This window comes from Gopherus flavomarginatus, chromosome 22 (assembly GCF_025201925.1).
Source record: "Gopherus flavomarginatus isolate rGopFla2 chromosome 22, rGopFla2.mat.asm, whole genome shotgun sequence".
NCBI lineage: Eukaryota > Metazoa > Chordata > Testudines > Testudinidae > Gopherus > Gopherus flavomarginatus.
In genome coordinates, this window is record NC_066638.1 from 10,801,485 (window position 1) to 10,823,232 (window position 21,748).

At 49.1% G+C, this 21,748-nt stretch overlaps 1 protein-coding gene and 1 long non-coding RNA gene across 2 annotated transcripts; one reads left to right on the forward strand and one right to left on the reverse strand.

The window, feature by feature from the left end:
• Positions 1-5,623: 5,623 nt before the first annotated feature.
• On the reverse strand, positions 5,624-8,194 carry LOC127039002 (uncharacterized). Its single transcript, XR_007770851.1, has 2 exons — positions 8,097-8,194; positions 5,624-5,825 (listed from the first exon to the last, which is right to left on the reverse strand). It is a non-coding gene; the product is annotated as an uncharacterized LOC127039002 (long non-coding RNA).
• Positions 8,140-20,718, forward strand: TMEM222 (transmembrane protein 222). The gene is made up of 6 exons (XM_050932071.1): positions 8,140-8,271; positions 12,942-13,026; positions 13,993-14,024; positions 14,793-14,889; positions 15,475-15,605; positions 17,172-20,718. Exons 1-6 carry the CDS (start codon positions 8,150-8,152, stop codon positions 17,257-17,259), a joined length of 555 nt encoding a protein of 184 aa, XP_050788028.1. The 5' UTR covers positions 8,140-8,149; the 3' UTR covers positions 17,260-20,718.
• The last annotated feature ends 1,030 nt before the right edge of the window (positions 20,719-21,748 follow it).

The window sequence follows — 21,748 nt, forward strand, 5'->3', positions numbered from 1 at the left end:
ACTCAACCACCAGTCTCTACTCAATGTGGGGTTATTTAAAATAACTTGAACCTTGAGCTCTGGCGACCTGCTACTAGACAAAAAATCCCTTCCATTTATCTTCAGACTGGCGCTGCTCATTCAATGCTGCTTTCTCCCTAGCTGTATAAAAGGGGTTGTTTGCAATGAGGAGGGAACCAAGTGTTTACTGACTGACCTGCACAGGAAATACCCTGTGTGTTTCTGAATCAGTCACAAAGGTGTATGCAGGCCTTGCTATGTCACCTCCTCTGGCAGCGTGTCTTCAGAGGTGAAAGTAACTCAGGCAGGAGGCTTCTGGCCTACAGCTGATCATACCAGCAGATGCTCTCTATTCACTATCCTCTTATTAGTATGTTTTAATAATTGCATCAGCTCTTGGATTGAATTTGTGGGCAAAGAGTAGGTGGTAAAGAGGGAAGGGGATGGTAGAGGTCAGACTAGTTGGATGAAATTGAGAAAATGGAAAGGTTAGGTTGTGTATCTTGAAATGCTCAAGAGGTAAATTCAGGCCCCCTGTAAGCCCATGGAAAGGAAGAGTGATGAACAGCACTTCAACTGAATTCAGCCATGAACAAGAGTAACCCCCCACCTGAGAAACAGTGATGCCTCATTGCTTGATTTACACTACAATCTAGCGGTTTAGCACTGTGGGCAACAAGCCTGCAATGACCCCCGATCACTGGGTCTGAAGTGTCTCTCATCTCCAACAGGAGATGGGAAGAAGTACTGGAAGCACACTACAAAGCAAGCTGCTTTCTGATGAGGGAAACATCTCTCCTGAAAGTAGTGCTCCTATCCTAGTCCCCTCAGGAGTAGGACAGGCCTGCTGTCACGGGAAAGAAGGCTGCCTCTGGACCACGCCGGCGCCAGCCAAGAATGGGGAAGAAGAGCCCTTTTGTGGGCTCTTCAGTGTGGGTTTGTGTCTCCTGAAATCCAGTGGTGGCTGTGAATGAGAGTGTTGTATGAGCCCAGATCTGGCTTCCTGGGTTTGCTCCTCCATGGTGGCTCTAGTGAAAGCACACAGCTCTTTTCACACTTGCCACCACTAGAAGCTGCCACATGGATTGGTGAGCACCAACTTCAGGAAGGGGAAAGTGCAGCTCTGAAATGGCACTGATCCAGACACGCCTCATTGTTAAAGGATGGGATGAGGGAGCAGCCTGGGTTTTTGTTACTTGCTGCTTGATATCACCGCAGCGAGAAAGAAGAATCTGACATTTCTGTTCATGCTTAGAGGCTGTCAGACTGCAGAAGGCACAGGCCCCCTTAAAAAAAAAAATCCATCCACTCTAAATTTTCAGGGGGAAGGGAAGTATTTTTCAAGTGTCCTCTGTCAGATTTTGCCTAATTGACATTCCAAACCATCTCCCCAGCCTCTTGCCCACGGCATCAGCTGCCCCTATGTGGCTGCTGCTACATTTGTCAATGTCTCTGCCTTTTTTTGCTGAGTGGTTTGTTTCTGGCAGCTCCTACAATGCTTCAGCTGTCACAACAGGCAAGGCTCAAGAGAAGGCTGCTTAATGAACAGGAGCTGGCTGCATGCCTGCTTCTTTCAAGCCTCTAGTATGAACATCTTAGCCAGTGCTTGAAAGGAAGTAAGCAAGGGATGCAATTGAATTCCATGCAGCTCGGGTCCTGTCTATTAAGAAATGCCACCTGCTTGGATGAATCCAATCTGATGCACTCCTGGGGCTCTTCCTTCCCAAAACCCTCGGGCCTGATGTGTTCCTTTCTCTGAAAGGTCTTTGAGCCCCTGGTGCGCGTTGAGCCTGCAATCAAGTGTGTAAAGATCACTTCCATTAGTAAATTCTAGCCTAGGAGCCAGCAGAACACTTTCCCAGAACATGAGACGGGGGTCATTGGTGGTAAACCCACCAGCATAAGAACAAAGGTGGGAGGGGGGGAAATGTAATAGGATATGGTCCTGCTATCACAATGCTGCTTGTGTATGACTGATGTTCCATCCATATGGTGATGCACAGAGCATGCTGGCAGCTCTCTTGTGTTTCAAACTATTTTCCCCATCTTAATTTTATGCAAGGAAGAATTCCTTGTGGCTTCTTTTTCCAATGGCAACCACTTCCGCGTGCTGACCATTCCTGTCCTATGCAGATTCAGGGGAGAGGAATGACAACAATGAAAGCTTGACCTACCTACCAATTATCACTAGGCAAGACTTGATATCTCTGCAGCTGTCCCCTCCCTCCACTTCAAATGGATGGATTTCTACCTGAGGGGATGAGGGGGGGCCTTCCTGTAGAGTCTAAAAAGGAAATGTGAGCTGCTGGGGTAGGTTTTCCTGTGCATGTAGAAAGGGTGTGGGTGGAATTAAGGAGACTCTCGTAGAAACGTATTTCTAGGTTATCAGTTCAAATCCTGCCCCAGGACAATCACGTTCCTACTGTTCTCTGACTGCTTGACCCACACCACTGCAAGTGAGGGCTGGATGTTGGCATGCTCAGCAGGGAGCCAAAGGCCCAGACTGTCTGAAGACCAAACTCCCTATTGCTAGAAGTGGTCCTGCCACTGTTCCCCATTCCCACTGAGGGCAGGACAAGAAGTATTGGGTTTAAGGTGCAGCAAGGGAGATTTAGGTTAGCTATTAGGAAAAAACATTCTAACAAAGGATAGTTAAGTACTGGCATAGGCTTCCAAGGGGTATTGTTAAAAACCTCCAGGGATGGGGATTCTACAACAGCTTGGAAAAACTCCTGCTAGGGATGGTCTTGGTCCTGGCCTCAGCCCAGGGGCTGGATTTGATGAATTCTCCAAGTCCTTTCAGCCCTGTGATTCTGTGACACTGCAAGGGAAATGTAGCCTGTTGATGCCACCATGGCTGCTCCTGTTCTGTGCCTAAAGAGAGAACCTGGCCTTCTGTACTGTGCGGATGGCAGCCTCTATAAACACTAACAGCTTAAATAAGAACAAAGCAAATAACCAACCTGTTGGTTAATATGAAATGGGCATTCTAGCTTATGTGGACAGTGGTGCCAGAGCAGAGGACAACTTGCAAATCTTAACAGCTTCCCCTCATGCTCTTGTGAAGTGCTGCAGCCAACGACCATTCATCCTTTAACTGTCTAGAACAAAGCAAAGTCTTTTCATCAGACACTCAAGGGTTTTGTGTTTTATCATCTGCTCTGGATGTGAAAATACAAACTTCCTGAAACAAGCTTGGCCTTGCTGGGAGGGGAGATTGATTGGGGGCAGGAACACTCTCTGTTTGCTTTTTCTTCATGAGGTTTGGTAATGGAACATCTCAACATTTACTTCCAGATTACTAGATTGAAGCCTGGCATGGAAAAAGGGTGTTACAATCTGAAGGCTTCTCTGTGGTCTGGGAAATAGATTAATGGGTGTTGACCCAGTTCATACTAGATCAGTCTCCACATCAAAATGCCATTGGGACAGTTGGGTTCCTTATAGGATACATTAGTAGAGCTGTCCAGGAGAGAATGAGCTGGATAGACTGAGTTTAGCTCTCTTACCTATGGGTAGTTGTTCTAAGGCAGTGGTCCCCAACCTTTTCTGGTGGTGGGCACCGAATGACGAGCCACCAAGGACTGTGGCCGGCAGACAAGCATCTGTTGAAATGCCGCCAAGAAGTGTTGCTGCTGAAATTCTGCCGAAAATCAGTGGCATTTCGGCGGTGACGCTGCTTTTCAGCGGCATTTTGGCAGATGCTTGTCTGCCGGCCAGTACGCGGATGTACATCGATGACCTGGTGGGTGCCATGGCACCCGCGGCCACCACGTTGGGGACCACTGTTCTAAGGCATTGTCTACTTCAGCATTCAAGGTAGGATGTTAGCTAATATGGTAACTACCATGTTCTAACAGTTCAGTGTAGGTAAGGCAATGACATGCTAAGCTGGTTGAGTTGCACCCTAGCTCCAGTGGACTGGTTAGCACAAAAGTACAGTGTCTTGTCTGTACTAGACTCTGAGAATGTGTTAGCTGACATCTTCCCACAACACATCTTTAAATCCTAATCAAGGCAAACCCTTAATCAGGTCTGATGGAGAATGGGGGAAGCTTGCAGTGCAGGTCTTTATACTGTATGTGCTCTGTGGCTAGAGGATCTCAGTTACCAAGGTTTTCAAACTGGAACCTTTCTCCAGCCTGAAATGCATTAAAACATATAAACAACCCTCCCTCCCCTATGTTATTTTCTCCAGCTACTTCTCTCCTAAAAAATCTCTAGTTAATGCAGTTAACTTTAAGGCAAGAGAGTCCCACTAATTCAGTTTAACAGTGAGAAGTGTAGGCCACAACAGAAACAGAGGCATGGAGGTGAAATGGGACAAGATGATCTCCTACTTGAGAATGAGCCCCATGGTCTATGAATTTATACCCTGCTAGCTATTGGGAATAATGCTCTCAGCCTTTCTTAATAACAAACTGCATCCCCTAAAACAGCCCTTTTATTAATGCAATGCTTTGGATTGCACTGCAACCTCTTGGTGCATTAAAGAGACCTTGTGCAGAATGAAGCCAGACATATAGGCACAGGAACTAATCCAAGACTTTTACTAGCAGAGCTCCACCAGCTGGCTTCTAACTCTGCAACACTTTAAACATTACTCATTGCTCCCCCATGCTGTGGCAGGGTGCTGGTATTACAGCTACCTTCTAACCTTGAAGGGAATTAGTCACAGATCTTGGTGTAAGGAGGAACCAAGGACTTCTAGAAGCATAATCGGGATACATAGAGGAGTGTGCTGTATGTAACGCTCATCCAGGTAGCTCATCAGCTTTGGGTAGGAGCTAGGATCAAGGGTCCTGCTTTCAGGATACAGTGAGCCAAGGAGAGTGGTTTGGACCAGGTAATTGACCCATTTTCTGGCGAGTACAGCACGTTATCCCTCAGTATCCTGCTGAGAACGTTGTGGCGGTGGAACTCGGGAATAAACAAATTTCTTCTTCAGCTTCCTCATGTAGTTGAATTCAACTTCTTAATAAAGCAGTTATTTTTCTAATTTGATTCTGGATTTGTAACTACTGCTCCAAACACAGCACCAATCCCTGCCGTACCTCACAGGAATGTGTCTGAAACTTGCTTAGTTAATATTTATAAAATGCTTTAGGATCCTTGGCTCAGATTCACAATGGAAGGGCCAGGAATGTGTTATTTCTTCCCTCTATTATTCTTGTATTTTACCTGATTTTCTGTTCTCTTCTTGATTGATGGTTACCGAGTTCCCTGCTCCCTCAGGTGTGCTGCTGCTGTTCCTATGCTTTCTCCCATCTGTCCTAATTTATTTTAACTTTGGGACCCAGTATAATGTCCTCAAGTTTGCCTTACAGATTCCCAGCCAGGACTTTGGAACAGCAAAGAAAAGACCCAGCTAACCATTCCCAGGGTTTACACTGAACCTAGTGTGGGCAAAAGAGGGTTAGGTCTGCTGGAGTTTAGCCAGTGCCGCTGAGCGATACTGACCTGATCAGTAAAGGTTATGGCCATCCGTCACTGTCAAGTCTAATTGCCTTGATTTAAGGGTCTCCCAGCTACTGAGAACACAACACCCTATTTTGGGGCCACTTTCTAGGAATAAAAAGCACTATTGTGGTAGTGGCATTTAAAAAAAAAAAAAAACACCCAATCTCCTCATGCAACAATGGATGAATAAATTCTCAGCATGTCCCAGGAAGGAAGGATTCTGAAACCTTGCAAAGAGAAGGCAAAGCAGAGAAGTCTGTCATTCCTGCAGCAGGGACAGCTTGTACCGGCTCCAAACTGGGAGTGCTCCAGCCAGCTGCCTGGGCCTGTCACAATGCAGATGAAACATCAGTGATGCAGACTTTCTGTCAGGAGAAAGAAAGAGACGATCCCTCAGGGGAAGCTCTAAGGAACGATACATAGCTATTCCTGCTGCGTCAGTTTGGCATCATTAGACACAAGCTGTTGTAGGTAGCGCTTTGTTAAGAAATGAAGAAATTCCCCTTTTTGGACATCCAGCCAGGGACTTTGATGTAATTCCCAATTCATATGAATTTGTAGCATTTCCTTTCCACAAGGAATCTAGCCTGTATAAAGCAGCACTTAAATCAAAGAAATACTGCACCACATCATAGGTGTAAGGGAATGATTTGCTTTTAAGGCTGTGTTTTTTTTGAAGATGGGCTCAGTGCACAAGCTGCTACCCCTTTAATGACACACAATCCTTATGGCTGTTTTTTCATTATTTATTCTAGACTCTCCACAGAGCTGGGGTGAAGAGAGGTCTGGGAAATAGCAAAGTTCCTGTCCTTTGAAAGGCGGGTCTGGTTCAGCACAGCTAGAGAAGGGCCTGGTCACAAAATTCACATTTAAATCTGAACTGGTAGAGAGTCTAGGGAACAATTGGAGCTGGAGTTTTGGCTCAGGCTCATTGCGTGGCTGGTTCGTATAAAGATCTCATCACACCCAGCAGTGGAAACGTGACAGCGAAAAGATGCAAGATTCGATGAGGACGCGGGTGAGACACCGTTAGCAGGCACCAGCTCATGGGCTGACATCACCTAGAAGAGGTGGCCTGCGAGGAGCTTGAATCAGCACCCTAGACACCTCTGGAAGAGTCTCGCTCTGGAGGTTGCAAACCATCAATCTGCTGTAGGAGGGGCTGGAGGGATACGCAAGGGCCTGACCCACATCCTCAAAGGGGTTTAGGCAGGAAGTAGGCCCAAATCTTCAAAGGTATGTAGATGACACAGTGCTCCCCCACCCCAGTGTGGGGGAAATCTGCAGCCCCATGTGCACTTTAGGGCCCAGCTCCAGTTCTGTGGGAGGGCCCTATTGAGGGGCTGGGGGTGTGTGCATGGGGAGCTACAGGCAGGGTGCCTTTATAGGGAGGCAGTGCTGGGGGGGAGTATATGGGAGGCTAGGGGCAGGATAGCTTTGGGGGGGCAGGGCTTGTGGTATGTATGGGAGGCTAGAGGAAGGGTGGCTTAATGGTGGGCTAGGGCCAGGGGGGTGGTATTTGGGGAGCTAGGGCCAGGGTAGTTTTATGGGGGGGCAGTGTATGGGAGGCTAGGGGCAGGGTGGCTTGGGGGATATATGGGAGGCGGGTGGTGGGGTTGGGGGATGTATGAGAAGCTAGGGGCAGGTTTGGGGGGTGTATGGGAGGCTGGGGCAGGGTGGCTTTGGGCGGGGGGGATGTATGGGAGGCAGGGGCAGGGTGGTTTGGGGGGGATGTATGGGGGCAGTGCCGGGGGGGTATGAGACACTAGAGGCGGGGTGGCTTTGGGTGGGGTGGGGGGATGTATGGGAGGCTGGGGGCAGGGTGGTTTGGGGGGGGATGTATGGGGGCAGTGCCGGGGGCTGTATGGGAGACTAGGGGCAAGGTGGCTGGGGGGGAGGGGTATGGGAGGCAGGCACAGGGTGGTTTGGGGGGGATGTATGGGAGGCTGGGTTGGGGGGGTATATGGGGGACTAGGGACAGGGCGGGGTGGGGGGATGTATGGGGGGCTGGGGGCGGGCTTGGGGGGTATATGAGGGACTAGGGGCAGGGCGGGGTGGGGGGGATGTATGGGAGGCTGGGGGCGGGGGCGGGATGTATGGGGGGCTGGGGGTATATGAGGGACGAGGGGCAGGGCGGGGTGGGGGGGATGTACGGGAGGTGGGCGCAGGGTGGTTTGTGGGGGGATGTATGGGGGGCTGGGGGTATATGAGGGACGAGGGGCAGGGCGGGGTGGGGGGGATGTATGGGAGGCTGGGGGCGGGGCTGGAGGTATATGAGGGACGAGGGGCAGGGCGGGGTGGGGGGGATGTATGGGAGGCGGGCGCAGGGTGGTTTGTGGGGGGATGTATGGGGGGCTGGGGGTATATGAGGGACATGGGGCAGGGCGGGGTGGGGGGGATGTATGAGGGGCTGGGGGCGGGGTTGGGGGATGTATGGGGGGCTGGAGGCGGGGCTGGGGGTATATGAGGGACGAGGGGCAGGGCGGGGTGGGGGGGATGTATGGGGGGCTGGAGGCGGGGCTGGGGGTATATGAGGGACGAGGGGCGGGGCGGGCGCGAGCGGCCGGTACACGCGCCCAAAGGCAGCAGCGACAACCCAGCCAGCGGCCGGCGCGCCCCCCGCTCTCCCTGCTTACCCGACGGCCCCGGAAGCGCGCGCGGTCTCCAGGAAGTGACGCGCTCCCCGGCGATGGCGGAAGCGGAGGCCGCTGGGGGGAAGATGAAGCAGTTTAATGGCGGGGGGGCCGGGCTGGAGCCCGAGCGGGGCCGCTTCCCCTACTGCGTGGTGTGGACGCCAATCCCCGTGCTGACGTGAGTGCGCCGCGCGGCAGCTCCGTGTGTCCGGCGCTGCCCCCCCCCCCGGTTAGACATGGGGGGGCCGCCTAGCGAGGCCCCGGAGCGCGGCCATGGGGCACGTGCTGCTGCGCGCCCGGACCGCCTGGGCTGCTTATCCCCGGGCGGGGGGGGGGCTTAAATCCGTTGCGAAGTGAGACCAGCTCCGCGGGCAAGTGACGCTTCCCGCCGGGAAGGATCCGGGGCGGCGGGTAGTGCCGTACGGATCCCTCCCTGGGCTGGGACCGACCCCGCGGCCCAGCGTGACTCCCCCGCTGAACACGAGGGGTGGGAGAAACGCGGCGGCCTTGTCGCACCGGAGACACTAACGCCTTTCTCTGAGCACCAGCTTCCCGCGGCTGGAACCCGCGTCCTCCGCGGGGGGCTGTGCGGTGCCACGGGGGCTCCCCCTTGTTTCTGCCGACGCAGACTAACGCGGCTGCCACTCTGGAGCCCGTAGGGAAAACGTGAGCGGAGGGACCAGCACGAGCCTCTGAAAGCCAAGGGGCTCTGCGCTGCTCGTGTGGAGACCCGGGTCTGGATGTCCAGTGTCTAGCGCCCTTGTCCTGCCGGAACTGGCAGCGCTGCAGAGTATCAGAGGGGCGGCCGTGTTAGTCTGGATCTGTAAAAGCAGCAGAGAGTCCTGTGGTACCTTATAGACTAACAGACGTATTGGAGCATGAGTGAATACCCACTTCCTCAGATGCAGTGCTGCAGAGGCAGTTCATCCCGCCCCGGAGTCACAGGAGAGCCTGCTTGACCGGGAGTAGCTTGATGAAGTCGACAGCGTCCTGGCCCCTTTTCCTAAATACATATAGTAGCTGTGAAGCGTGGCTCTGGGTTAGCGGGTAGAAATGGTGGATCCTTGGGGTCCAATTAGGAACCATGAAGGTTCTTTCCCTTTGCCTCTCCTATGCTTCAAATCTAATAGAAGCTTCCCACTAAAATGGGCATGGATGATCACTAGGGCAGCCAGGAGCCCACTCACAATCACTGCTTTCTCTGTGGCTTTTCTCCTCACTAAGACCGTATAGCATGTACACTTGTGTAGTGCAAACCCCATGACTTCTCAGGTTTTTCTGTAAGAAGGCATGGTCTCTTGTCAAAGCTGCATCTGAGTGGCTGCGTGAATGTTTACAGTTGGCTCTAGATATGCCTAGTGTAGCAGCATGTGGATTTATTAACGGTTTTAAACAATTAACTTATTTATTAAATAGTTTGAAACAATTTGAGAAAAAATATTTACAATTCCTTTGTAATGATGGAAGCAACCCAAACACAGCCATCTCTAGTGATAACGGAACAAGTACATGCAAAATCAGCACACTAGAAAGAGGCATTTGGAAGCAATATAACCTTTTGCTGCAATCTGACTAAAACATCCAAAGCCATAATGAAATTATTTTGATTTGTTTGCTAGTTTTTTTCAGAGGCTAGGGTCTAGTTGTAGCAGAGCTGAGACAAGGGAGAAAAGATATTTTATGCAGTGTACTAGAAATCTGAATGATAGCCCTTCAACCTTTGGTGAGGAAGAAAAACCATATTACAGTTTTCATGTTAATGAATGCTCTAAGGTTGCAGACCAGCTTTCATTCTAACTTCTGTTTTCACCTGCTTAAACATTCCAGGCTTTGTCTCTTCCCAAAGTACTGTTTAAAAAAGAAAAGTGAGGGGAAAAAATCTTTTCAGCTTTTTAATTAGCTGATTAAGGAGCTCCTTTTAGCAGACTACTGGGTATCTTTGTTTTCCTCTGGATTTCCCCTCCCATATCAGTATTGACGACTTCCTGCAGGATCATCAGAAATGTCATGAGATGGTTGTGATGTTGTGAAATTTCTTGTTGTTTGGCACAATTATCAAAATTTCCTCCTCTCTTCCCAGTCCCCTGGGCCATTCAGTCCCGATATCTGAATTTAGAGTTGTAAAACTAGGTACTCTTTTTAATGTAGACATGAAAAAGTTCCTAACTGTCAGGGTAGTTAAACACTGGAATAGATTGCCTAGGGAAGTTGTGGAATCTCCATCTCTGGAGATATTTAAGAGTAGGTTAGATAAATGTCTATTAGGGATGGTCTAGACAGTATTTGGTCCTGCCATGAGGGCAGGGGACTGGACTCGATGACCTCTCGAGGTCCCTTCCAGTCCTAGAGTCTATGAGTCTTCTGCAATGTTTAGAACAGAGGTGGGCAAACTACGGCCTGCGGGCCCACCCTGCCCAGCCCCTGAGCTCCTGGCTGGGCAGCTTGCCCCTGGCCCCTCCCCTGCAGCCACGCTGCCGCGTGGGCAGCTCTCTGGACAGCAGGGCTGCACGCTCATGCAGGGCAGCGTGGCAGTGTGTGTGGCTCTGGCCGGGAGGCGTGGCTCCAGACATGCTGCTCTGAGCGACATGGTGAGGGGGTCGGGGCCAGGCGGTTGAATATGGGGCAGGGAGCAGGAGGGCGGTTGGATGGGCAGAGGTTCAGGGGGAATGGGGAACAGGGAGATTGGATAGAGGGTGGGGTCCCAGGGAGTGTGGATAGGGGTCAGGGCAATCGGGACAGGAGCAGGGGTGATTGAATGGGGGTGGGGTCCCTGGGGGGCAGTTAGGGGCAGGGGTCCTGGGAGCGGGTGGTCAGGGGACAAGGAGCAGAGGGGTTGGATGGGTGGGGAGTTCTGATGGGGGCAGTTAGGGTAGAAAGTAGGAGGGGTTGGATAGGGGGTGGGGGCAAGGCTGTTTTGGGGGCACAGCCTTCTCTATGCGGCTATCTGCGCGGCTATCCTTACGGTTTTGCCCTCTGATGTGGCCCTCGAGCCAAAAAGTTTGCCTACCCCTGATTTAGAACTTCAGCCCCAACAACATCAGGGCCGGCTCTAGGTTTTTGCTGCCCCAAGCTCAGGTGGGTCTGGGGCTCGCAGGCGGCGCTGGAAGTGGAGGGAGTGATGTTACCTTCTCCCAGCGCCTGCAGGGGCTTTACTGCTCCCCCGCCTGGCCACGCAGAGAAGCCCCAGTATAAGGGGTGGCACAAGGCAGTGCAGCCCCAGCTCCCTGGCAGGACTCACCCTCTCCTCCCCAGGTAGCAGCTGGGCCCTGGCAGCTCAGCATTCTGGGGATGGGGCTTTGCCTTCCTGTTGCGGCCGGAGGCACGGCGCCATCGCCCTGTCTAAGTGGCGCAGCTCCGAGAGCGCAACTGCCCCGAAAAAAAGGATGGCTGGAATGCCGCTCCTGGAAGTGTGCCGTCCCAAGCACGTGCTTGCTTTGCTGGTGCCTAGAGCCGGTCCTGAACACCATCATGCCGGTATATGGCAATCAAAACGTGAAATTGACTATAAAACTCCCCCTGTGTAAAAGTGAAAGTGCCTGATTTGTTTTCATTGTCCAAGTTAGTGAAATGCAAACAATAAACAGTGTAAATGGTGAAAAGTAAATAAAAGTCATTAGGGGGCTGGGGAGATTGGCTTAGCCCAGCCTATAAATATTTAGTGCTAAACAACAACTACGGCCTGGTCTGCGCTTGAAAATTAGATCAACCTAGCAACTGTCACTCAGGACTGTGAAAACAGTTGCACCCTGAATGCTGTGGTTAGGTCAGCCTAACCTCCAGCGTAGACACAGCTAGGTCTACTGCCTTGTAGAGTGGTGAATTAATAACAACAACAAAAACCCTTCCGTTGATGTCGGAAGCGTCTACGCTACAGTGGCGTAGCTGCAGCGCTTGTAGTGTAGACATAGCGTTAGGGTGGGGGACGTAACTCTGCTAGTTCCTGAAGGCTGTAAATACCAAGGAGGGAGGAGAAGATTTTAGGATAGCACAAGATAATGGGATAAAAATATAAAATGATGTCAAGAAACCTTTGGAACAGCAGGACCGTTTAGGCTAGGAAATATTTTTCCTAGTGGTGGAAGCCCGTAGTCTGGGACACACACAACTAGTTTTCAATGCAAAACAGCCCTGGTGTCTCTTGTTCTAGACTTAGATTGTAAACCCCTTGGGGCAGGGACCTGTGTTTGTACGGTGCTGAGCATTGCAGGGACCTGGTCCGTGACTAGGGCTCCTAGGTGGTGGTGGTGATGTTGAAGTATTTGTATTATTGTAAGTATTGGTATAAAGATGGGTTAGATGACCTAATAATTGTTTTCACTGATAACTTAGGAGATTCAATTTGTCTTCAAGAAAGCTTCCTTCTAGAGCCAGTGCATTTCCCCAGATAAACAAAATGGGATTTTTGCTTCAGAAAGATTGAAGTGCTCATTCCTTCCTGGTCTCAGATGGTGTGCGCAGTGGTGTATTTTGAGAGCAGCATCAGGCCCTGAGACTCCTGTCCTTGTAATAACTGCAGTTCATCATATTAAAAGCTTAAAGTCTTGGTGCCAATGCAAAAAAGCCTACATTTGTGGAATTGCTTGTCAGGGGAGGTGTGGGTTTGGACATTATCTGCTTTCATATTCTCCTACCTGTGTGTGTGTGTGTGTGTGTGTGTCTGTGTGACCTAGCTCTGCCAATTTCTGCTCAGCTAGTTGTCATGTCTCTTTCCCCAACCCCACACACCTACATCTAACTTGCTTCCTCTGTCTATTTTGTACCACACCGATCATTGTGTAGCCATTCTAGCAGGGGCATGTGATCAGAGCGAGACATTTGACTCAGACATTTCATTTGTTACCTTGGTAGATGGCTCTTCCCTGTCATCGGCCACATGGGTATCTGTACGTCGACTGGAGTCATTCGGGACTTTGCGGGCCCTTATTACGTCTCTGTAAGTAAAGTATGATTCTGGTTGATAAATGAGGAGCATGAAGTTGGCCTGGTTCCTGCTTTCCTCAAATGCTTGTGAACAGTTCTCTCGATGTTTCGCATTTCCAAAGTGAAATGAAAGCTTGAAATAATTGCTGCGTAAATCCCTGAAGAGCAGAGAACAGCTGCATGTTTCATTTTTTCCACTGGCTAACTCTGTATTGGATTCAGGGCAGATACAGCCATGTTAGTCACCTTTGTGTTGAGGGCTGGCCAGCGCAGATAAGCTGGTTACTGCGATCAAGGATGGGCTAATTTGTTTTCTTGAGCAATAAGGGAAGGGTGTCTTTGGACCTCTTGTACTTCCAGAGAAGCATTAGATTCCAGTGGCAAGGGTTAGTCTGATGTGTCCCACAACACAGGTGAATGTTGCCATTTTGGGGTCAAAATCAGGAGTCCAATATTAGTGTAACTTAGAGATTGAGGGGGCTAGGAGAAGATGCATTTTACAATAACGTGATTTCATTGGACTGACTGAAAGTCATGCCCACTTGTCAACACACAAGTTATACTCACTCTGTCAGGCTAAATCTTAATGTGATGGATTTAGTCTGTCTGTGTAATTCACACTGGGAGACCAGCAGATGTGCTTTTATCAATAGGTGAAAAACTCTGTTACAATTCTGAAATAAAGGGAATCAAGAAGGAAACAATAAGGTATATGTGCCATAAAGATGGAAGATGTAGCAATGTACATAGAACCGAACTTGCATTCCAACAGCAGTAGAATCAGTATTAATGAGAATCTAAATCTGTGTGCATACAAATATGATCTGTGTCTAGGTAAAATGAGACTACTGAGGAAAGAACTTGATAATTTCCGGTAACTCATACCACTAAACAAGCCTAGAGTCTGGCCTTCCAGGAAAGACACGTGTATTGAATTTTGTGTAATCTGTATTCTGAGAGATCTTTCCCTTTTGTGTAGGAAGACAACATGGCATTTGGGAAGCCGGTGAAGTAAGTGCCACTGTTTCATTTTATTAAACTTTTAACACATTCACATGGAAATGTCCTTAATTCACTGAAACCAACATAAATGTGTTGTAATATGGGTAATGTTCTCCGAGATCAAAGGCCCTAATTCAATGGGGCAGCTAGCGTATCTGTGCTTCCCAGGAGAGAACATTACATTAAATCTCTGATTAGAAGCATGACTGGAAAGTTATGGTATTAAAATAATGAGAGAGTCAATATTTACATGACTATTACAGCAGTTAAAACTTCATATTAAAGTAGAATTTGTGGCAATCAGTTGCTGAAAGTAAGTGATATCAAAAATTGAGTGAGAAACAGTTCATATTCACATCTTGGTTTTGATGTTTTTATTTGCCACAATGCAAATCAAAATATTTGTTCATCAGCTCCTGATTTTTGTACTTTTATTCAAATAAACAAGTATGTGGATAGAATTAGGGTTTTAAATTCCACATGAAAACTGGAGTTCAGAACCTAATTTGTTACATGTACAGTAATCCCTTGCTATCCAAGGTGTAACTGCTTTATGTTTGGGGGGCAGTTAAGCATAGGCTCCTGATGCCCTCTTATCACATGCACCTCTCTTGAACAATGCAGTTCCTTGAGTTCACTGAGCCTCATTAATGGATGACTGTGGGTTTGTCTGCTGTCTCCTGCTTTAAATAGCCCCTTAGTGGGGAAGGAAAGAAAACTGTGAAAGAGTAGAAGGTCTAGCGTTTAAACTAGGGGTTCTGTTGTCTTCCTTGTCAGGTACTGGAAACTGGATCCCACCAAAGTGTACTCCAGCGGTCCCAATGCTTGGGATACGGCTGTGCATGATGCCTCTGAAGAGTATAAGCATCGAATGGTAAGACTTGATGCCCAGCCTTACTAGTCTTGATTTAACCAGGTGCAGTGAAACAGGATTTGCTTTGTATTTTTTCTTAACAAAATGCTTCTCTTCTAGAGCTTGGACAAATCTTGTAATGTTTCCTGCTCTTCTCCAGTCTGTGAAATGAAAGTTCTTGATGGGTTGATCCATTTTGTGAAGCAGTTGATAAGAGCTATGTGCTCAAAGCCAGTTCTTGACTGTTTTCTGTGTCATGCTCATGTCTCTGCATCTTCACACTTGCCTAGTGAAAAGCTTATGTTCTTGCACTGGTCCTCCATCTCTGAGGAAATACAGAATCAGAATCCTGCTGCTTACTTAGTGCTGAACGGCAAGTAAGCCCTGGGGAATATACCCTCTCAGGAGCTAGTTCTGAACTAGCATGCAAAAGCACCAGTAGGATTGGGGTCTTGTTGAGTTCTGTTAGATTGTCTCCCTGCCCTGGAGAACTTTCTTATCTGGCTAATTTTAGGGGACAGTCCTGCCCCAGACAGAAATGGGGTGGACCTAGAGGAACCTAATGGAGACTGAAAAATTCTAACTTCATGTCCCTTTCTATTATAGCACAATCTTTGCTGTGACAACTGCCACTCCCATGTGGCTCTGGCCTTAAACCTGATGAGATACGATAACAGCAGCTCCTGGAACATGGTCAAACTTTGCTTCCTCTCCTTCCTGTATGGGAAGTATGTAAGGTGAGTTGCAGACCAATCCAGGTCGAGCAGACGAGGGCTAGCTTCTCAAAGTTTCTGAGCCCTCAGTGTTTCTCTCTACCCCAGAGAGACGAGGTTAAGCTTTTCACCCATATGTCTTTCAGTTGTGTATTGAGAAGGGTAGGGCTCAGCTGGCGGCATACCTGCCCTTGGCTGGATGATTGTGGGCTCAGTGCCTATAAGGAATCCTGACATTAGCACAGAGCTAAGTTGGCAGGCTTGCTGTCCTTTTTACCAAGCTGTTAAGAGCAGATTCCCATGACTGGTGAAAGCTCAAGAGGAAAAAGATCACCAGTGTCCTGAGCAACCCTATATCTCCGTTAAAGGCCAAGGTGTGGTGAGGTTTTGCTGAGCTTGGGATCTCCTGAGACACTAGGGTTCAATGCTGTTGGGGGCTTGGCCTATGAAAAGTGCAATCTAAAGCAAATCCTAGTCTATAGCTCCCCAGGAAGTCTTTGGCTGCCTGACCCCGAGGTCTGGCCACCGCTTGTAATGTTCATAACTGTGACCATACTTGGCAGTGGCCTGTGTCAGCCAGTCACCCATTTTCTTCTCTCTCTTTTATGTTGTAATAGAACAAGTCCCGTTTTTTTTTATTAGGACTTCCACTCACTGCTCTTTGGATTTTTCTCCCAGGCCTTTACCACCAAAACTTCTTTCAGCACCATAATAGCATTCACGTGTGCTTTTTAAACAAAAAAACTTTAGTGTCAGTTTCTCAGTCTTGGAGAATGTGATCCTCTCTAGCCACAGAGCAGGGCAGTAGAGTACAAGCTTCCCCAATGCTGTCCTGCCAATATGTTTTGCCCCTGTTGGGAGGGGGTTCTAGGGGCTTTTAGGGGAGTTCAGTCCCCGTGCCTTATTCAGTCCTTGGCCCTTATACTCAGATTGCCAACTGTAATGACATTTCATTGCATTTTTGTAACATGGGAATTTATGCCCTAGGACTGATCTGATGTCACTGTCCCCTTTCATATTAGCCACCAAATAACCAGCCAGTGCTAACTGCTGGGCTGGATTTGAACCGACAGCAGAGACCAAGCTGGAAGGGCATATCAAGTGGGGTCCCACACAGCTCAGTTCTGGGTCTGGTTCTGTTCGATATCTTCATCAGTGATGTGGATCAGGGCACAGAGTATACTTTTACGAAGTTTGTGGGTGATACCAAGCTGGGAGGGGTTGCAAATGCTTTGGAGGATTGGATTAAAATTCAAATGACCTGGACAAACTGGAGAAATGGTCTGAAGTAAACAGGATGAAATTCAGTAAGGACACATGCAAAGTGCTCCGCTTAGGAAGGAACAATCAGTTGCACATGTACAAGCTGAGAAAGGGCTGCCTAGGAGAAAATGCTGCACAAAGGGATCTAGGGGTTACAGTGGATGACAGGGTAAATATGAGTCAACAGTTAGGATGATAGTTCCTCCCTTTCTGGCCTGCAACTCTCCAATTATCCCCAAACATTTCTCTCCCTCCCTACCCCCATACACACCCTCATTATCCCTTTTCAACCGGGTCTCTCTTGAATCCTCTTTCTCTCTCTTGCAGCATAGGGGGGTTCATGAAGACCTGGCTTCCCTTTGTCCTTTTCTTGGGGGTGATCCTGACGGTCGTACTGACCCTTCACTTGCGGTGATGGATACCGTGCTTCCCTTCCCCTTGGTGCACAAGGGATAAAACTTGCTGGATCCAACAGGCTGGGGACACAGGACCCTGGGAGTCACTACAAGAGAAGATGGCATCTTCACTCGATCGTAACAACTTTCATTTTTGCTTCCTGGGACTGGTGTCTGTCTTTCTGTTTTGTTCTATCATTGAGGTCTCCCAGTGTTTGGGCCTCTGAATTCTGCTGCTCACTCCCCTGCCGGTTGGTTTTGGGAACGTACTCTGTAAGTGATGATCTCAACACAGGGTGATGTTGCAAGGGCTAAACCTGCCTCTTTAGCACAAGCAAATACTCATTGTAAGGTTTTCTGTGATCCCGGGCTGCCTTTGCATTACTACTTATTTCCTCTCAGTAAACGTCATTGTGTGCTTCTTAACTGTTACACTGCCCAGGTACGGGGCAAGTTCTGAATTTCTGAGGAGGAGAGGAGGGATCCCCTTATTGCACAAATCTCCTCTAGCACACATTTTCAAGTGGAGATTCAAGTCTATTAGTGGCCATGTTCACCTACTGCGGCATGTAATGCCGCTGTGCTCGTGTACACTCTCCCTTGTAGCTGGTAGTGAAACAACAAAGGTGCTGGTGCCAAAGTGTTCCTCTGATAACACTCATGAGCATTCTCCTGTGGCAGGACAGCTCTGCTGTAAACTAGCAGCCTCAGAATGAGGGGAACTGCTCGAAAGCGTGCATAGATGTCAGGCTGTGGAATGACTCATAGCAGTTTGTGCACTTCCAGTAGCATATTACTGCAGAGATCAGAACGTGCACATCTGACCCATGACGTGCACAATGTAGCTCCCTTGCTCCTGCCTTTGCCACATCTTCCTAAAATTGCCACTCCTCTCCTGCAACAGTTTCCTTTTCTGGAGTCCCTAACCCTTGTGTACCACAGCTTGGCCACGCCCTTGCAATAGGCTTGGTGATGTGACGACAGCAGCAGCAGCATGCTGGTGGGACAGTATGTTTAACTGTGGGTCTCTAAAACCTCTTTGCTGTGCTCTGGAGTGAAATACTTGAATTCCAACCCAGCTGGTGAGTATAAAATATTTATTAAAAGAAGTGTTTGAAGACACAAAGTTCCTGAAGTGCAGTTAACTGCTTCCCATAGGCCTGGGGCTGTGAAAGGTCCATCTGTCCCGTAGTGCCGGGTGGTGACAGTTTTCCTACAGCTGGTCTCAGGTTAATGAACATGAAGATCTATTCACTTCCAGAGTAGATTCATTATTACACTTTGAAAAGATGGGGATGCTGCATTACACTACCATGGAAGCACTAGACTGTGCCTCATAGGGACCCGTATGAAAGCTCAAAAGTGATTATTGGTGAAGCTGCCAACTTGATAGCCCTAGAATCTGCTCACTGGCCAGAGTAGAGAGAGCACAGAAGTGGGCTGGGCAAGCTTCTTATAGATGTTGGCCAATAAATGTGCCTCAGTCCTGAGCTGGAGGCACTTCCTGGGAAAATCCGTTTGTTCATTCCTTAGCCTCTCTGCTAAGGGTGCCACCCAGGGTACCCATTGTGGTGGCTGGCTTCTATGAGGTGGCCATTTGTCTGCTGTGAACTGGGGCAAGCACACCACCTCAGTCACAGGGCAGGGATTAATTTTTCAACTCTGATGCTTTTAAAAGGACAATTCTGTACCTCAGCCAATGAATTCCAGCCTCAAGTAACTGTCATCAGTTGCCTCTAAATCCCTTGCTTAGCTTCATGCCACTTTCACTGGTTCCTATGCCTCTTGAAAGACGATTCCAAACCACACTTGTGGCTTTGAGCTCTCTGTGTGCTCTCCTCCAGCTCAGGGGGAGGAAAGGGGCTTCTCGTGTGCAGCGTCATCTCTTCTCACTGGCATCCAATTCTCTTTCTCACCGAACTCTTTCCTTTCTAGCCTAGGAAGGAGGCTGTGTAGACACTGCCTTGTCTTTCCCTTACACCTGGAACTGAAATCCTCTTCTCTGTCTCTCTCCAGCATTCGGTTATTTCAAGTATGAGTGGAGAGCAGGCTGATGCTAAATAAACTGTAGGCTGGTTGGATATGAAAGGTCTCACATTGAAGTGAACCTTGCAGGGAGCGTGTGATGTCTTACCAAGTTACCTTGTGCTGCTTTGGTTATTATCTGGCGAAGTTACTACCGAGGTAACAAGCCTAGCCAATTGAATAGGAAGGATTCCTGCACTGCTTTCCTGTGTTACTGTTTGAAGTGACCTGCCAAGAATGGCATCAGGGTAGACCTGGAAATCTCTGTGCCCAGAGCTAGAAGCCAACCTGCTTTGTGCAGTAGCAATAGTCCTGATACGCATTGAGTCAACTTGTAGGAGACCCTGATGTCTTAAGTATACAAGTGTTGCCAAAGTTGAAGCTTTAACACTGTCAGTGGCTGAAGCAGGAGCAAGTCTATTGACTCCTGTGTATTCAGAAAGCTTATTTGCCCCCCCCCAACCATGTGTGCACACACCCAGAATCTCCTCCCTGCGAGGAGCATTTGAAACACATTAATAGCTCCAAACTAGAGGATCGTAGGATCTGAAGTGGGGATTGTGCAGTGCACCAGTCAAGTCCTTTGACTGACTGAGGCATCCGGCTGGAAATGAACGAATGAGCACTTCGAGTGATGCAGCAGTGACAGAGCTGGGGTCAGTGACCAGCTCCCACTCAGGCCTTGACCCTGGTTTCACAGACACTGAAGAAATGTGAAGGGGTCATGGACAACCTAAGGTGGCTAACAGTCTAGAATGAATCCCAAAGCTTAGGTACACTGCAGCCAGCGGAAATATCCTGCCCTTGAGTGTGCAAAGCTGTCCCACTCAGTAGTGCTGGCCAGAGGAAACTGGGAGCAACAGAGCTGTGCAAAAAGACATAAGCAGAACACCAGGGGCCCTTGTCTGTACTGGTAAGATTCAGACCCACCAAGCTCCAGAAGCAGCAGTGCCAATGGAAGCCCCAGCGGGGATGGGGAACAGGTGGTTTTTTGTGACCATTTTGCCTAACCAGGAGCTGCCCTTAGAGGGAGCTGCACATCTGATGTTTTCCCTTGGTGTAGACAAGGCTGGACTGGGTGCCCTTGGCTTGTGGGCAGTGAGTGATCGCTGCGTGCAGCTTTCCTCACGTTGCCTAAAAGTGCATGTTGCCCCTTTTAGAGTAGCTGTGTTAAGGTTGAACACCTAGTGGTAAGGTGGTGCCATTGTTCTGTGGCCCCCTATTAAAAACACTCCCGCTATGGTCTAGCCCTTCCTCCCCACCCTCTCCGCTGCTTGTGTCAAGCAGGTCCGCTGCAGAGCTTGGATTTACCTCTGTTCTTTATCAGGGCCCCTGTCCTTGGCATTTGTTCTCATTATCTCTGAGGAGTGTTGGGCTACTTTGTAAATATATTGAACTCTGCTGCTGTGATTTCATAATTCCAGTGGTGGGGAAAATAAACTCCTTTCTGTGTATGTCTCCACATGCCAGTTCTTTCATTGTTCTGTCTCCTTTTCTTCCTCTAGTTGTCAGCAAGGAGAAGGGGGTGTATTCCCCGGGCCCAGCTCACTCTGCCTTCTCCCTACCCTGCAGGTCTCAGGGCTGCAGTCTGCAAACTGTGTTTTAACTGCAAGTCTGTGATTTTGGCCCACCTCAGGTGTCCTGACCCAAGGTCATTCGAACGCCATCTACCATGGGAGAAAATGGGGTTCTTGGCAGAACTGAATAATGGCCCAAGCATTATCCTGCCTCAAACGGGGAGGCTCTAGCTTTTTTTTCAGAACCGAGCTGTGGGCAGAGGGTCGGGTTTACCACGTGCAGGGCTCTAACATCTGATGCTACATAAGCAGTGAGATGCTGTCTTCTGTGGTCCTGCAGCTGGCCCATCTGGTGCTCAGTCAGCACAGGTATGGTCTCTTACATGGCTTGTGCTTTAGGCTGGTGCACTGGGGCCCTTCAGGCATATCTCCTCTCCTCCCCCTAGCTCAGCCACTCCCAGTCTGTCCTCATGACAGATACAGGCTGAATTTGGGCAGTTAGTTACAGACTGGTTAAAATGAGGAGTGTAAATGGGCCCTTTTCCCTGTTCTGGACTGGAGCGCAAAACTTGATTGTGTCCCAGTCTTCAGTGCAGTTGAGGTCCCCTCCATGCTGCTGATCCTGGTGGCTGGCCCTGCCCCATCCCCTCTACCTGCTGTTACCACTCAATAGGTTTGAATTGCTAATCCTTGGAGATCCATGACAAACTGACAGAGCAGGTGCTGAGCCAACCTCCTGGGAGAAGAATGCTCTTGATGGAAGAGAAGCCCCCTCTTGCTTGGGCAGGTTTAGCCCACTTAGCTGTGAATAGATTCCCTTTTTCATTGTTTAATTCTTCTGCATCCCTGTTTTCCTAGAAGCCGGGTGTGAGACTCTCCAGTTCCTTATCCCGCTGCAGAGCCATCCTCCACTCCCCTCTAGAAAGGCAAAGGTCCTGGCTCTTTCATTTCACCGGGGGGGCAGTGC

What these genes read in the sequence shown, in the direction of transcription:
- TMEM222 (XM_050932071.1), top strand. Translation starts at nt 8,150, where the DNA reads ATGGCGGAAGCGGAGGCCGCTGGGGGGAAGATGAAGCAGTTTAATGGC. An exon ending in GCATTTGGGAAGCCGGTGAA is followed by an intron (nt 14,025 to 14,792) that starts GTAAGTGCCACT and finishes CTTCCTTGTCAG; the next exon opens with GTACTGGAAACTGGATCCCA. An exon ending in CTGTATGGGAAGTATGTAAG is followed by an intron (nt 15,606 to 17,171) that starts GTGAGTTGCAGA and finishes TCTCTCTTGCAG; the next exon opens with CATAGGGGGGTTCATGAAGA.